At 37.1% G+C, this 16,728-nt stretch overlaps 1 protein-coding gene and 1 long non-coding RNA gene across 2 annotated transcripts in view; one reads left to right on the top strand and one right to left on the bottom strand.

The window, feature by feature from the left end:
* LOC127471970 (uncharacterized) overlaps positions 1–10,495 on the top strand; it is a 30,383-nt gene extending 19,888 nt beyond the window's left edge. The window contains exon 3 of the long non-coding RNA XR_007904816.1: positions 10,227–10,495. This is a non-coding gene — a long non-coding RNA (uncharacterized LOC127471970). The remainder of the gene's footprint in view (positions 1–10,226) is intronic.
* The window catches only part of PRDM6 (PR/SET domain 6), a 74,492-nt gene that overhangs the window by 14,709 nt on the left and 43,055 nt on the right, over positions 1–16,728 (bottom strand). Inside the window, exons 4-6 of the mRNA XM_051789389.1 lie at positions 10,013–10,140; positions 6,331–6,455; positions 2,925–3,267 (exon numbers count right to left, since the gene is read on the bottom strand). Of these exons, the coding sequence (XP_051645349.1) occupies positions 2,925–3,267; positions 6,331–6,455; positions 10,013–10,140 (596 nt within the window). The remainder of the gene's footprint in view (positions 1–2,924; positions 3,268–6,330; positions 6,456–10,012; positions 10,141–16,728) is intronic.

Consider the following 16,728-nt stretch of genomic DNA (forward strand, 5'->3'; position numbering starts at 1 on the left):
GACTAGATGGATTTAAATCTCCACCTCCCCTATCTACTCCAACCCCAGTTACCATTAAGTTCAAAGAGAAGCCCTAAAAATATAACAAGATAAAAAATCTGGTGGAAAGTGAGAAGTAAAACAAAAGTAAAACAGTAAATATTTTAAAGTTAGTTTAAATAAAAATCTTAATCTTAAACTAAAACAGAGAGCACAGCAAGTGATTTTCATATTTCCCCCTATTTTGGATTCATATTTTTAAATTATTTTTATTTATTATATTATCTGCCTGTTAAATAGGACCATTTATTTCTTACTGCCTAGTTGAATTAAGAATATTATGGCCTATTTTGTGTCTATTCTCATTCAGATTCTTTCTGAAACTATGTTGTAATATCTTTATTTGGATTCTCAAGTCTCAAGTGGTCTGCTTTCCTCAAATTTCAGACCATGAATTGGATTCCTGTATAGATTCAAAGATGTTTTCCCTGCACCTCATGCTGTAGGTAATGAGCATTTTTGAAGAACAAATACCAAACCAGAATAGATAGCCTAAAGTTACTTCCTAGAGATGACAGGCCCTGCTGCTTCAGTCACATCAAAGATGCAGTGACTGGTGTGTTCACAAATTGCTGACAATAAATGGGGAGTTGTTTATCAGCTGGAGTGGTGCTGCAGATATCCTTGAGAAAATACAAACCAGAGAGTTGCATCCAGTACTTCAGGCTGGCAAGGAGGTATTCTTTCACAAATCATACCTTACTTTCTTGTCTCCTGGAAATTTTGTACAACTCTTAAGGAAGTTTTCATCTAGAGGAATGCAATATGTTTAAGAAAACTAAGACAACTTTTTCTAGATACAGTATCCCTAAATAAGCAATTTACTGATCTCTGTTAAAAGACAAAAAGCTGCCTATGATATAAACTCAACCTGTAATGATTTAGCCAGGGATATGAGATCCCAGATCCTAGGGTAGTTATGATCTGCAGTAACTGTTATTTTGGTAATTTCAAATATAGCATGAATTGCAGTGACTTTAAACAGCATGATAATTTTCCTACTATGTTCTAGGGTATTCTGAGCTAAAGTGTTTGAAAGCATGGGAGAGACTGAATGGTGAGACATCATGAATCTGTACCCTACTAATGATGATGTTCACTTCTAAGAGGGAAGATCTGAAATCCAGTCTGTGTTTCAGACACTATTTGACACAAGATATTTAGGACAAAATAAATAAAAATAAATAAAATTAATTTAAAAAATTAAATCTCTCACCTCCAAGATCTTTCATCTCCAAGATGAAATATCTAAGAGTAAGACAAAATTATCCTAATTTTCTTTCTCTGGCAAATTGAATATTTAGCTGGCACTTAAAATGAAGAACAGTCCCTTTAAGTGAGACTCTTTTTGAATTAATTATTATCTGCAATTTCGCTCCTCGTAAGGGAAGACATGGGCTCAAGTAAAGGAAAGGATGAAATCTAGGTGTCACACCTCATCAGATGAATCACTGAAAAAGTATGTGAGAAATCCTCACAACATGCCTTTTCTAGACTCTAGACTCTTCTGGACTATTGCACCATTTTATGCTTTACAGTGTGCTTAGGATATAATACTGGAAACATGAGAGTCCATGTGGACCTTTTGAGACAGATATTATACATTGTAACACTTAAATTAGTAGTTGTGTCCCACAGTTTTGGCAAGCCCTCACAAAGGCATTTGTTTCTGCTAAGGCCAGCATAAAATTCAGAAAATGTTGTCAGGGCTTGTAGGTATTCACAGTATTATCAATTCTTTAATTTTTATGAAGATTTGTAATGGAATCTTTGCCCATGCTTTACATTTCTTCCAGAAAAAGGGATTTATTCTCTAGTACCTCCACTCCCACAGAATCACACAAGCATATGTGTACACTTAGATAAGCACAAAGAGACACAGACATGCATACAAACACATGCACAGACTCACTCTTTGTATTTTTTGGTAGTATTTTTGTTAACTGTAATTCACAATTAAATGCTGCTTTTAGAACAACCTTCCAGGGATTCAGCTGTTCTGTTCAAATCTTCACAGCTGAAGAAGAGACAAAACACGGGCAGCCTTTTTTATTGAATTAATTTGATTTTTTTCTTTTGTCCTGCCAGCTATCAAAATTGTCAAATAAACCAGCTTTGATTCATAAATAATGGTTCCATTATATTTACTGTGCCACCGGTCAGAGTACCTGAAATTTTAATTCACTTGTTCAGCTAAATTTCATCCTCAGTTCACAGCCATAAAATTCTGTATTGACAAACTTTCAAACCAACTTTGACTCTGAGGTATCTAGTCAACATTTTTCTTCTGTGTGGATATTAGTTTATTGAATAAGTGGCATCTGTTTTCCTCCACATCACTAGTGGAGTAGGTATTTCCTTTTGACAGCTTTGTACGATTTATGGGTTTGCATGCTATGAAGAAAAATAGTACTAAGCAAAAAATTCCAATTCATTACCTCTTAGTACTTAATTAAGTTCATACACATTGCACACTATAGGTGAACCCTGAAATGACTGTGACAGCCACTGAGCAGCAAGTTAGATTATCTTTGGAAGACAGAGAGACTTTTAATTATCTTGACCTCATTTCTTCCATCTATGATATTCATAAATTTTCATTCTATTTTGTTGCCTCCATCAGATGTACCAAACCACTCTGAAAACAAGATTATATCCTTAGCTATTTCCTTTTATCTGCACATTTAGGCACCAAATGTTTTTACAAATAGTGAAGTCAAGCAATACTTTTTATCAGCTTACTTCACATAGCTGCAGATGAATTATGTCATATGGGGTCCTTGTAATAATGGCTTGTTTTTGAAAATGATAACAGCTTGATAAAAGAAGAAAGCAGTGGATCTGGCTATCAGTAGATACAGAAATAAAGAGAGCCTGGGCTTTACCTGTCAGGGTTCTGTGTACACACATGCATCTGTAAGAGGATCCGCTGGGTGAAAGTCTTAAAGCATTGCCCACATTTCCAAAGATGCCAGTCACTGAACTCAGAATTTAGTTGGCTTGTTGAAGTTGGGCTTGCAAGAACTCGTTGGTTTTTGACACTGATCTGGTTAAATCCTGACTCGATGGACCCAGATTTATCCAGGAGAGAAAAATTTCTGCTACACGGAGTCTGTGGAAATACTACGGATCGCTGTGGAGTGGCAGGGGATAGTTTGCTACTTTTATTAAATGGCTGTAGGGTGTCTTGTCTGGACATGGCCTCCATTACAGTCGAAGGGACATTCACTGGGAGAAAAGAAGAAAAGTATATAAGATCTTTTTTATGCCTTTTTAAAACTAATACGGTTTTGGGAGAGACCAAAAAAATATCAACATCCATTTTCTTGACACTACAATTAAACAATTTTATTTTAACAATGCACAGAAAGAAAAAAAAAAAGTGGGCTTGAATCTGAAAGGGTGGTGCTGATTCTGTGACACTGAAATGAAAATTGATGCAAAGGGTTGTCCTAGACTGAAAGGACCCAGAGAAGCCTTACTGTGATATTCATTTATTACACAATGGGATTGTCATCTGAAAGAAAACATTGCCGCACTTGTATATTGCCCTGACTCCGTATATTGCAGTCAGCATGTCTGGCTGCTATATTGCAGACAAGCATGAATTTTGAGAGCATGGGGAAAAAAAATCCTTTCTCGGACACGCCTTGAAATACAATAGGGCTTAAATATCTACTGCAGCAATAGTTCTCTTATCGTCTTAAAGGGCAGCCTCTAAGGATATTATACTATTACATGTCACAAATAGCCACACTGCCAATACAGCAAGAAGCCAGCGACTTCAACGTGTCTCATACTATTAAGAGTAATAATCATGAGACAACGTGAAGTATAGGCAGAGATGTCTTTGTGGATCAGTTTCCTACCCACAAAATAGTTATGAAAATAATTTCTAGTCCCATGAAGGTCTTATGATCATCAATTAACTATGGCTTATGAGGAATTCAGATATTTCAGCAACAAATGCACAAAGAAGTGATTTACTGCTGAATTTGAATGTTGCATGATGAGGAAAGCAAGAGGTCAAACATGAAGAAGAAAGTTGAATAGCCGCCTCAATCCTTGAGTACCATGTAGGTCGTTCAGTGAATGAAGCAAGGATCCTGTGGAAAAGTAGTGAGCTAACAAATGCTTGTACCGCAATCCAAAAATAAACATAATTTAGGCCACCGGGGCCAAGTAAGTTCTAATGCTTTCTAATTTTGGCACACTCAATCTCATGAGATAATATTTTGATGTAAATTTTTAAATTAAATATGTTTTATACATATATATCTATTTATATTCTCTTATGTAGTTACTGTCACAAAGTGTTTGTGTCTATAACTAGGTACATAGCATGTGCTGAACTGTTGATTAGAAACTATAACTTGGTTTAGGTTAGTCATAATGATAGATCTCTAAGAGCAAATATGAGAATTAAATTTCAGTTGTGAGCTGGAATCATCCAACATTGTTTAAGATACAATAAAAATGTGATACAAATTAATGATTTTGTAATACCTATCTTAAACCATGCCAGTTACTTTAGAGTTATATACTGATTTCTTACATCAATCATAATGGTTCCAATTTTATTATATTAAAAGCTCTTTAGTTTATGTCACTTGAGGTCCTTCCTAATCTATTCTTTTTAGGAGTATCTGAGAACCTAATTTCTAAGTAGAGTTACATCTGTGGAGCTGTCTATTACCAGTTTCCAAATATATAATACATCTTCCACGTGTCTTCCGTACAGGGAACAATTTGTATACTTCCATTTTGCCCCAACACACTTGCAAGAAGCAGATAACTTTTTTTCTTTTCTTTTAGTTGTATTCATGACAGTCCACAGAAGCAATAAGATCAGGATGTCTGATCAGACCTAAGGAATATAGGCAGAGTTTGTGCAGGTGAATATACCCTTGTGCAGAAGATAAGCAGGTGTACTCTGAGAGTTTAAATGGCACTTAAGTCGTATGCAGCTGGCTCCACTAATTTCATCTACTCATGTTAGTGTCTCTGGGGTTGAAACTCTGATTTCTCTCTCAACAAAATAGCAACTGGCAATATTTAGAGATTTTAGCCATAATGTTTCCTTTTCAAATAAAGTTTTTGTAGGCTTCAGCTCATGAAAGAAAAAATAATATTTCTGTATTGTACACCGCAGAGCATGAGTTTTATCAGCAAATATTACTGCCAGTAACTAAATTTCTTTTAAACTTTTCTCAAGACCAACAGATTTGAAAACTCAAGATGAAAAAAGATGTTTATTTTTGACAGTTTAATCTCTGGTATCTTGCTGTTTTATTGCTGCATGTTCAGTATTTAAGTTGCTACAAGACACCAGTTCATCCTAGCAGTTCATCCTGTTTAAGTATCCAAGTACTTGACCAAAAATATACATCTTATGTGTAATTGATTAAGAGTGGGCAGTCACAGGGTTACTTTAGACCAAAGTCAATCAGGCATCCATTATTGGTTTCTTCTACCACATAGATACACATAGCTGTCAAAATGGATGCAAACTCTAATCAAGTTCCACACACAAGTAGTAAAACTGAAGGGTGTGCCTGGATCACCCATTCCTATTTACAGACAAATGTGTCTAGCACTAGATCAGGTCTGTGTTAGTTGCATGTTTAGTTTTGTGAGGACTCCTAGCAAACTAAAAAATAAAATATTGAGAAGGGGTAGAAGAATGGATGGAAATGGGGATTGACAGGATGCAATGGAGGTTCATTGCTGTTTCTGTTTACTTGCACTCAGTTTGTATTTAGAGAAGCAGTTTTTTGCATCTAACTACAAGGATCTAACCTCTACAGTTAGTCAGTCTAAGCTTTTCTCAATATATTCAGTGGTAATAGAAGAAAGAATCACTAAGAGAGGCCCTCTGGGCCTGCAATGCATTACAGTTTTGGGAAGGGAGTGTCTTGTGATAAACCTAGCAGCAATGGAGAGGACCAAGCAAATTGATTAACAATACAATAGAGTTCACTTCTGTGGAAGAGTGATTCATACCATAATTTTGCACATCTTAAGTGTGCAAAATTTAACATCACAGAATCAGAGAATCAAAGTATCATACAGTGCTCTGGGTTGGAAGGGATCTTAAAGTTCAGCTAGTTTCAACTCCTCTGCTGTGGGGAGGGACACCTCCCACTAGACCAGGTTGCTCAAAGACCCATCCAGATGGCCTTGAACACTTCAAGGGATGGACCACCTTCTAAAACACTCTAGGAATATACTTGATCAGGAATGAAACAGGAATTATGGCTTACATAGGTAAAAATACAAGGAAGAACTTACAATTTTCATCTTGTGCAATGCACTGGAGAGGGATTCCAAAGAAAGATGTGTAACTGTCATTGTACCACACCAACAGCTCAGTGCCCCTGGGAATATCTATACAGGCCCGGTAGAATATATTGGATCTAGTCAAGAGAAAAAGAAAAAAAAAAAAAACTAATTTAGGAATAGGGCATTCTTCTCTTATCATACACAATGTTATAGTAGAAATTCATTGTTTTGGGAGCATTTCCGCAGATAACTAAATGAATAAGTTACCGATTATTTTAAAACCAAATCTGTCATAGAGAAGGATTTTATTCCTGTTGCACAGGCTAACAAAGACATTACAAGCACTTTGTACCAAGCATGTGTTAAACAGTGAGGTTTTAAAATGACCAAGATTTTAAGAAAATACAGATATTTTCTTGCAATGTCAGTTTCAAAGTGATTTTTTTCAAAGCGATTTTAGAAATGGTACATTTTGCTTATGTTTATAAGCATCAAAGTGTTGCACACAGTTCAGCAAATACAGCCGTTTAAACAACTTAGCATTTGTCATCTAAGCTAAACTTAACATCATTTAGGGGAAAATAGACAACAGTTCTTTTATGTGAATAAGTTCTTTTAGCAAAAGGTTTGAAGTAGTGTGAAGTGACCTTTCATTATAGCAATGTACCACCAAAAGAGAGATCTCGGATTGTTGAGAAAAATAGGCTTTGGTTTAGGGGAAATAAAAAATTTGGGTTAATCAGAACATTCAATCATAAAATTTTCACATATATGGAACATGAGGGTAATGTCAATGATCCTTCAGTAAATATAAATTAGTGTTACCATAAGCGTGATATCACATTCTTCCTGTGATAAAAGACTGTGGGTATTTCTAGACCACTGAAGCAGGAATTGAGGGGAAAAAAGGGGAAAATCCTAGTGTCTTTAGCATAAAAACAAGAGCCTTATTCTAATCTTGCAGTGATGTAAATAGCTTCAGAATCATACTTCTACAGTTAACAGATTTACATGGCAGCAAAAACTGTGTAAGATTAGAATCAGGCTCAAGATAAAAGAGAAATGTTATCAGTTTGCAGTGGCTTTTCCCCCTCATGCTTCACATGGAACAGTAAAACACACTTCTGTGAGATGGATAGAAATTCAATATATACAAGAAGAACAGTCCACTCTTGCTGAAGGATTACATACCAAAATGATACAGTCAAAGTACCAAGAAATGACCATTTTTTATAACAGCTTATGTAAGGCAGAAAAACATCTATAGACCAAAAAAAAAAAAAAATTAGGCTTCAACCAGTTTTCTGAGTGAAGAATTGCTACAAACATTATTCTGAAGTTCAAGATAAAAGTGTTTAGGGTTGGTAGGCCTTAAATTTAGACTTTCTATAAAGAGTTGGCTGTAGCAATGCAATTTGTTCCTTGTATAACACTGCAGACATAAGGAGAATCTTCTACCACATTTTTCATGGCAGTGAGATATGCACTTGTCAACATATTTTGTCACCGCAAAGTGGCTCTTGGCAACAGGATCATAAAGATCAATAAAAAAGTGCAGATTCTCAATATTTTACTAGCAGCTGCAAAAATTTCATTTATCTTGTTATTTTCCTCGCTTACTGCCACCCTGTCTCAGGAGGGCACTGCTAGCTAAGCAGAATGGTTTTCTTAGCCTTCTATGAATATCTGACAAAAACTCTCCCCTTTGTGTCTCCCCTTCTCCTTCCCTCCTCCTCCTCCTCCTTCTCCTCCTCTTCTTCTCCCTCTCTTTCTTCCCAGAGCTACACATTAAGTTAATTCTTTCCACCGTTACATAAAAATGGAAATTGAAGCCACACTATAAATTACCAGCATCTCTTAACTTGAGAAAAATTGAGTCTACTTTGTACTTCACCCTTGTAACATTTCATCTCTCAGTTTGGCTTCCCTTAAGATAAACACAGCAGCCCAGCAAATGAATGTGCTAAAACCAAATGACACACTTTGCCGCTGAAAGACCAGAACTGTTTTTGAGCAATGGGTGGTCTGTGAGGCTTGGAGTAGGCAGGGAAAAAAATGTGTAAGTGTACACCGTTCCTTACAAGTGTGCAGAGCTTCCAAAACTCGCAGAAATCTCTGCATGCTGAAGTACATCAAAGGGATTTTTCCCTTTTTGGATAATATTTCCTTTGCTGACATGTATTTAGTATTGTGGTTGGATGACTCATAAAGATAGCTTCATGGCGTCCCAACGCAGTTGAAGCAGAACACATGCCAACAAACATTATTGTCAGCCTCAAAATAAAAACAAAACGTTCAGCTAAGGGTCAATCAATCAAGAGCACTTTGAAGAAAATTCCATTTAGATATTACAAATCATAACAGAATGAATTTAAACCAGCTGACTTTCTGTGAGGAGAACGTCCATGTACAATAAAAATTAGGCTGGTTTTTCAGTGTCCAACTTTTCTATTTTCTTACACTTGGATGCAGTCACCAGTGATGGATGCCAGTTTTTTAAATTGTGTTTTTGTAGTTCATTTTATAAAGATCTGAAGTAATCGAAAACAGATCAACAGGGGGAACTCTAAGTAAAAACTCCACCATGAAAGGAGAGTTGTAAAATCCACTTAATATTGACAGATGTGTAATGACTTTCTCATGCTCACTTTTCATTTATGTTTGTCGTCTATATATTATGTACGCATATTTTTTTTTCTTATTTTTATGTATATATGTGCAGGCACACATCACCACATTGAGAAATAGTCCACAAGATACCCACAAAAATACTCTTTCATCACAGCAATCTTTATTCATTATCCAGTGTATTTATTTAAAATCCTATGGTATTTTAGCTATAGATAGCAGATACTTAAGTATATAATGAAAGATTTGTAATGTATAAATAGAATTGTTATTTTTTTAACTGTGGCATTATTTAGTCAACTGGATAGAGAATAAAAAAGCTGAAAATGCAATTGAACAATTTTACCATTTTTAAATTGGAACCCTATGGCATAATCAAACTTTATATATTTCATTTTAGATTTCTTTTTGTATGTTTTATTTTTATATTTAAAGGTACTTTAAATAAATTTAAGATTCTTCCTAAATAAAAGAAACTCTGCTTTCTAAAATCAGGATTACTCACTGCAACTGGCAAGCCTGGTGCATTCTTTGATGTGTTTCCTACCATATTTAAAAAGGCCAAGCGGTCGCTTCTGATTCTGAGGCAAAAGGTTTGTTTATAACTGAGATCATGTATTTATGTAATGTGTTGTCTGGGTTTTCTGGATATGTTTGCAAGTACAAAGTAAAATGCACCATAATTTCTTTACATTTTTTTTCACACTTTGACTTTCTCCAGCCAGCAACGTAAGAGGTACAAGCACTAGCAATGTTGGTCAGCAGGTGCGTTCAACATAGAAGTTGAACAACTCTATTAACGGTGGAAGACTACTGGTGTTGGCCTGCTTCTGATCAGATCATTCAGAAAAGAGGGCTCCATGTAGCATGGTGGCCACACAGTGACACAGGGCTGCTCAGGCTCCCAGGAGCTTCATGCTGAATTTTTTTATTATCACCCCATATGAACACATCCATAACTCTGCTCCTGTCTTTGCAACGAAAAGCAATAGTACTAGTGACAGTTACAGCCTGACCTTCCAGTAAAACTTTGTATCATTGAGTAAATCAGAAAACACTTTACCTGTACTGAACCACTGTTAAGTTCTGCTCTCCACAGTGCCTCGCACATCGAATATACCGCATCCAGCTTGACTTACTGGGTTCTCCACCATCGATAAAGTGCTGCAGTGTCCCATCTTGGTCATATATCTGGGGGAGATGTCACAAGGTCAAGTAGTTAGAACAAATCATCAACAATCATTTTTCACTGCTTTGTCCCTCTGTGTCTTTTCCAGGAATGTATTGCCATGGAGTTTGTCATTGCGTACTGACACTTTTAGAAATCTACATGGAACAGCAGAAGAGTATTTTGGGGGATGCAAGTTTATCATATTTCTTTTATCAAGCCAATCTTTTTGTATTAAACATATTTGTGGTGTCTCAAAGATGTAACCATGTTTCCCAAAGAATATTTAACCTGTTTTGACAAGCCGGCCTTAAATAATGAACTGCCAGATAAACAAGAAAATCTGGATGTAAAGCATGCATTGAAATGGCTGGGACATCCAAGCAAGGGGCAGTAGTAATCCCTAAACAAGTATCCTTTCCTTTACATCTCAGATGCAGCAAGAGCGTGTACTACAGCAACCTCACATGATACGTTAGGGAGTTGTAGGATTCATAATATGAAAACAAATGAGACTAGAAGGAAAAAGAGAGTTGATGATGCCTTTAGAAGTTCCCTTGAGATGCGTTTTGAAGTAGTAAATGAGAAATCAGTCCTGAGGGAATCACTGTTTTCCTAAACATGACATCCCTGCTAACGACATGAGAGCCAGTTCTGGTAATTTTTAAAAAAAGACAGTATTATGTCTCTACTTAGCAGTGGATGCCCCCTCTGAAGTCAAAGAATGAAGTTGCTCTGGAGGCTCTGAAATGAAAAGATAAGTGTTTAATGCTTGCCTACCATTTTGACTGCTTAAAAAATGTTATCTAGGTAGGTCTAATCCTTATAAAAGCAGATGACCTCATCAGATTTTTACTTGTTACACAATTACTTTGTCAAAATTCACAAATGCATCTAAATTACTAGGTACCTGTCTGAAGTAAACCCCATCTTCATGTCTTTTGTCCCTCCATGAACACCATTTGCTTTAACAGTCCTACCCCAAAAATGCTATCCCTTTTGAAATTTTATGAACCTGAATTGATGTTTTCTTGAAAGTAATAATTCTGCTATGTAAAGAGGAAGCACATTTATTACATTGAATTGAACATTTCTAAAGCATATGAATTAACAGCCTTGCATGTCTATTTCAATATCAAGAGAATAATCTGAGAAATTATGAGACTATATTCAATACTCCAGATATATTAAAAGAGTGTTTCCAACAATCTACACAAAAACATACAAAGGAATCAGAATCTAGTTCTTTACTCCGCCACAAGAGAGTCTCAAACTCAGGAGCCAGCCTAGCTTTCTTTTGCTTTTGGCCAATGGGACTGGGAGTAATCAGGAGCAATATATCCACTGCTAGAGCATGAGAGACACGGAAATCAAGTGTCTATGGCGATCCTTATCATTTGTTCCTGAGTGTCTGTGACAAGGACCAGGTGAAACCTGGCCAGATACTCCTGGGTTGGATAAGTAAGATGCTACCCCAACATGCACTGAGTGGAATAAAGTCAGAGAAACTGGGAGTCCTCAGAGGCAAACAAATACTCCGATACCCGGGATTAAGTTTATTTTTTATATATGGTAACATGCCAATTATCAACAAGGATCTATTCTTTTGTAAATATATTAGAGTATGTTGAATATATGAACAAAATATGATAAACAATAAAACACTGTAACTGAACCAAAAAAGCTTTACAGGAAATCAGCCTACAAAAAGGAAGAGAAAGAAAAACTAATGACTAACTATTGGCTAGGACCATTTTGGCAATATCTATGCAAACAGTCTCAGCACAGTGTTTATTATCTATCCATTTACATGGTGCTTATTCACATAACAATATATGGCTTAACATGAGGCAGAAAAAATTCCCATAAATAAAGAGCTGATAACTTCCTAATACCCAGATGATATGAAACAGGAAAGACAAGGAAGACTGCCATAATCAGTACTGACAGTCATATCTTGACACACAGGGTCCTACTCAGAACTGCATGTAAATCGTCAGTCAGGAACTGACAAGAAAAATTACAATCTGTTATGGAAACATAGGAGTGGAGCTTTCTTGGGCCTTGGACTGCACTACAAGCAAGACTAAATATTTTCAAATGCTTTATTCTTGCAAGTAGTGATGCAACACTAAAACGTCTTCTGCGGGTGTCTATCCTAAGCAGAAGTTGAAAACAATGCCAAAGAGGGTAATGGTTATAAGCCTGGGTACTGAGTTTACCATTTGTAAAAGGTATGCAATTATAGAATTATAGAATAATTTAGGTTGGAAGAGACTTTTAAGATCATTGAATCCAACCCTTAACCCAGCACTGGCAAGCCCACCTCTAAATCAAGTCCCTAAATACCACATCTACACTTCTTTTAAATACCTCCAGGGATAGTGACTCTACCACTTTCCTGTTTCAAGACTGTTTCAGTGCTTGACAACCCTCTTGGTGAAGAAATTTTCCCTAATATCCAATCTAAACCTCCAATGGCCCAACAAGTAGCCATTTCTTCTCATTCTGTCGCTTGTAACCTGAGAGAAGAGACTGACCCTCACCTTGCTACAACCTCTTTCATGTAGTTGTAGAAAATTATAAGGTCTCCTCTGAGCCTTCTTTTCTCCAGACTAAATAACCCCAGATTCCTCAGCCTCTCCTCATCAGACTTGTACTCCAAAACCTTCACCAGCTCTGTTGCCCTTCTCTGGACACACACCATGACCTCAATGTCTTTCTTGTAGTGAGGAGACCAGAACTGAACACAGGATTCCAGCTGTGTCCTCACCAGTACTAAGTACAGAAGAATGATCGTGTCTCTGGTCCTGCTGCCTACACAATTTTTGATACAAGACAGAATACCATTTGCCTTCTTGTCTACCTGGGCAAACTGCTGACTCAGCACTCCCAGGTCTTTTTCCACTGGGCAGCTTTCCATCCACTCTGCCCCTAGCCTGCAGCACTGCATGGGGGTGTTGTGGCCCAAGGGAAGGATCTGGCACTTGCCCTTGTTGAATCTCATAGAATTGAACTCAGCCTATTGATCCAGCCTGTCCAGGTCGCTCAGCAGATCCTTCCCACCCACCAGCAGATCAACACCCCTGCCCAACTTGTCATTTACCAGTTGGTTGAGGGGGCACTCCATCCCCTTGTCAAGATCACAGATAAAGATATTGAATGGTAATGGCCCCATGGCTGAGCCCTTGGGAACACCACTAGTAATTGGTCACCAAGTGGATTTAGCGCCATTTACCTCCACTCTCTGGGCCTGGCCATCCAGACAGGTTTTTTACCCAGTGAAGAGCGCAAGCCATGAGCAGCTATTTCATCCAAGAGAATTCTGTGGGAAATGGTGTCAAAGGCTTTACTAAAACTCAGGTAGACAACAACCACAGCCTTTCCCTCATCCATTAAGTGGGTCACCCTTTTACAGAAGGTTGGTCAAGCAGGACCTGCCTTTCATAAGCACATTTTGGCTGGGCTCAATCCCCTCATTGTCCTGTACCTGCCTTGTGATAGTAATGAAGATAATTTTTTCCAAGACCTTCCCCATCACCAAAGACGAGGCTGACAAGCCTGTTGTTCCCTGGATCCTCCTTCCTGCCCTTCTTGTAGATAGGCATCACTCTTGCTAACCTCAGGTCAACTGAGACCTCCCTGATGAGCCACGGCTGCTGATAAATGATTGAAAGTGGCTTGGTGAGCATTTCCAGCGGCTCCTCAGAACCCTTGTGTGGATCCCATCCAGCTGTGTAGATTTGTGTGTGTCTAATTGGTGTAGCAGGTCCCTGAACGTTTTTTGCTTGGCTTATGGGGGCTTCATTCTGCTCCCCATCCCAGTCTTCCAGCTCAGGGGGCTGGGTACTCAAAGAACTGGTCATACTATTAGAGACTGGATCAAATCAGGCATTAAGCACCTCAGCCTTTTTCTTGTCTTTTGTTACTATGTTTCCTCACACATCCAATAAAGGGTGGAGATTATCCTTAGCCCTCCTTCGTCACTAATTTATTTATAGAAATAATTTTTTATATTCTGTTACAGCAAGTAATTCTATTTGGGTTTTGGCCCTTCTACTTTTCTCCGTGCATAAACTCTTGACATCCTTGTAGTCCTACAGAGTTGCCCGCCCCTTTCTTCCAAAGCTCACAAATGCCCTTTTTTAACTTTAATTTTCAGCCAAAACTCTCTGTTCCGCCAGGTTGGTTTTCTTCCCCATTGACTCATCTTTTGGCACGTGGGGACAGCCTGCTCCTGTGCCTTTAAGGTTTCCTTCCTAAGGTACATCAAGCCTTCCAGGACTCCTTGCCATTCAAGACTGCCTCATAAAGGACTCCGTCAGCAAGTCTCCTAAACAGGTCAAAGTCCGTCCTCCAGAAGTCCCAGGTGGCAGTTCTGCTGACCCTCCTGCTTACTTCTCTGAGATTTGAAAACTCTATCATTTTGTTTCCTCTCTACTGTTCTGTGTTTCTAGCAAACATCTGGTAAATTGAAGTCCCTCACGAGAGCAAGGGATTACGATTATGAGGCTTCTCCCAACTGCTTACAGAATATTTGACCTGCCTCTTCGTCCTGTTTGGATGGTCTACAACAGACTCCCACCAGGTTATCTGCTTTGTTGGCCTTCCTCCTGGTTCTTACTCATAAACACTCACATAATTACCATCATCTTCTTTTGAAGGAAACTTCCATGTCTTTATTTATTTATAATTTTTTAATTCACTTTGCAGTGTTTTACTCATCCTCTGGAATAAACTAGTAGTCTAAGTAAAGTTGAATACATATATGCTCTGAGAGATGGGGAAAGAGTATTTAGTGGCAATACTGGTAGAAGAGAGCTCTATGGCAAACTTAACAAATTACAAGGAAAGTTAGTTCTCCCAAAGAAGAAGGAATAGCAGTCTCTTTCCTGAAAAGCTCTGAGACTCACACAGCTAATTGCACAGTAAAATTCAGTGACTTGACTTGCCTAAGGCAGTGTTTGTTAAGCAAAATGCCAATGAGCTCTGGTGTTTGTTATGGTAAGTATACATTATTTATTTGTTAGTACTTTTAATCATGTCAAACTGAAAGCAAACTGGATTGTATGCGTGACTTGATAACTTAGTCATTTAGACTGGATTCTGTGTAGTATATTGGTGCCTAGCTCTCTCTGAAATCAACACACAGTCTGAAATGTCAGAAAAAGCTGCATGAACTGAGAGAACACAAGTACAGAATTCCCTGAAAAGATTGCTTTTAAGGAGAATAGTTTAGGCTGACAATCAAACTACAGCTGGGTTCATATTGATAAAAAAATGTTCAAAGAACGAATGCTTTTAGACTTTAAATATGTTAATATTAAGAGCTGGGCATCTTATTTAGGGCAGGAAGGCCCTTTAAATATGCATCTCCTCCTTGTTACACACTGAATGAGAAAGCTCTATAGAAACAATCATGCATTTAACTATCACTTCTTTCTCTTTTCTTTCACTATCTTGATGACTAAGTAAGGATATTGAGCAAATGTTCTAAGAACAACTCTTAGTCTTTCTATATAAAAGAAAAATTAAATATAATACAAGTCAGAAGCAAACTAAAACACATGGAAAAGTCTCCAAATGCAGCTTAACTAAAAAGAAACACCGATGTAGATAGATAATAACAGCATTATATAATCACATCCTTTACAAAGGCCACATCTCAAACATTGAAATACAACTTTTTTTTTTTTGTAAATGACATTCTATCTTTTAGATTACCTATAGAGTAAATAGGCAAATTATTCTCAGCCAGTATAAAGAAATGACTGCTCATCACATTTCAATAACTCCAACTCTGACTCCTAATAAATATTATTGAATCTGTAATAATCAACTTACACACATAAAACTGGTATGTAACAATAGTAGTATACATGTCATCAACCTCATTCTACTATAAGCAGAAATGTTTGGACAGGTTCCCTATTCAACTACATGGACATTACTTCAGAAAGACATTAGTTATAAATACTTCTCATCTTGGTTGATAAGACTAACAGATTTGTTTTTCCACATAAAATATGTCTTCAGACTTTTTATGGACTGATAGCAAAATTAACAATATAAATATCCTGCAGATAATATCCAAGCTTGTTGGCTTAGGATCAATAAGTATGCTTTGGTCTATTGTTATGTAGAAAATGAAGCTGGTTACTACAGTCTTTACATGTATTTGAAATAATCTATGTCAACAACGAGTTACTTATTTTGAAGTACTTCTATTTTGTAACTAACTGGATGATATCTTCTTGCCGTGTAGAAAATGCAACAGTTCATTCAAAGAATGATTTTTCTGTTTTGCAACTTTCATATTACAGGCAAAGCAGTGTCAATTTGTTTATACTTCAAATTACCATCAAGTTTTCCAAAGCATTCTGAACTGCTATAAAAAATTAACAGAATAAAATCTGAAATAAATGAGCAAGGAGGAAACATCAGGAGACCTCACTGGTTAGTATCAAAATGTTCTCCAACGCTTGTTGGCAATAAACTCCCTGGGATGCAACCACTCTGTGAAAATGCACAGAAATATGTCCTGACAGCCAATGGTATTTAACTGCTCACTCTGTTCAATGCAATTTTCTACAATTAGCCATATCGGATTT

Source organism: Manacus candei, unplaced genomic scaffold (genome assembly GCF_025592945.1).
Source record: "Manacus candei isolate 608988 ecotype Guabito, Panama unplaced genomic scaffold, ASM2559294v1 h1tg000027l, whole genome shotgun sequence".
NCBI classification, from domain to species: Eukaryota; Metazoa; Chordata; class Aves; order Passeriformes; family Pipridae; genus Manacus; species Manacus candei.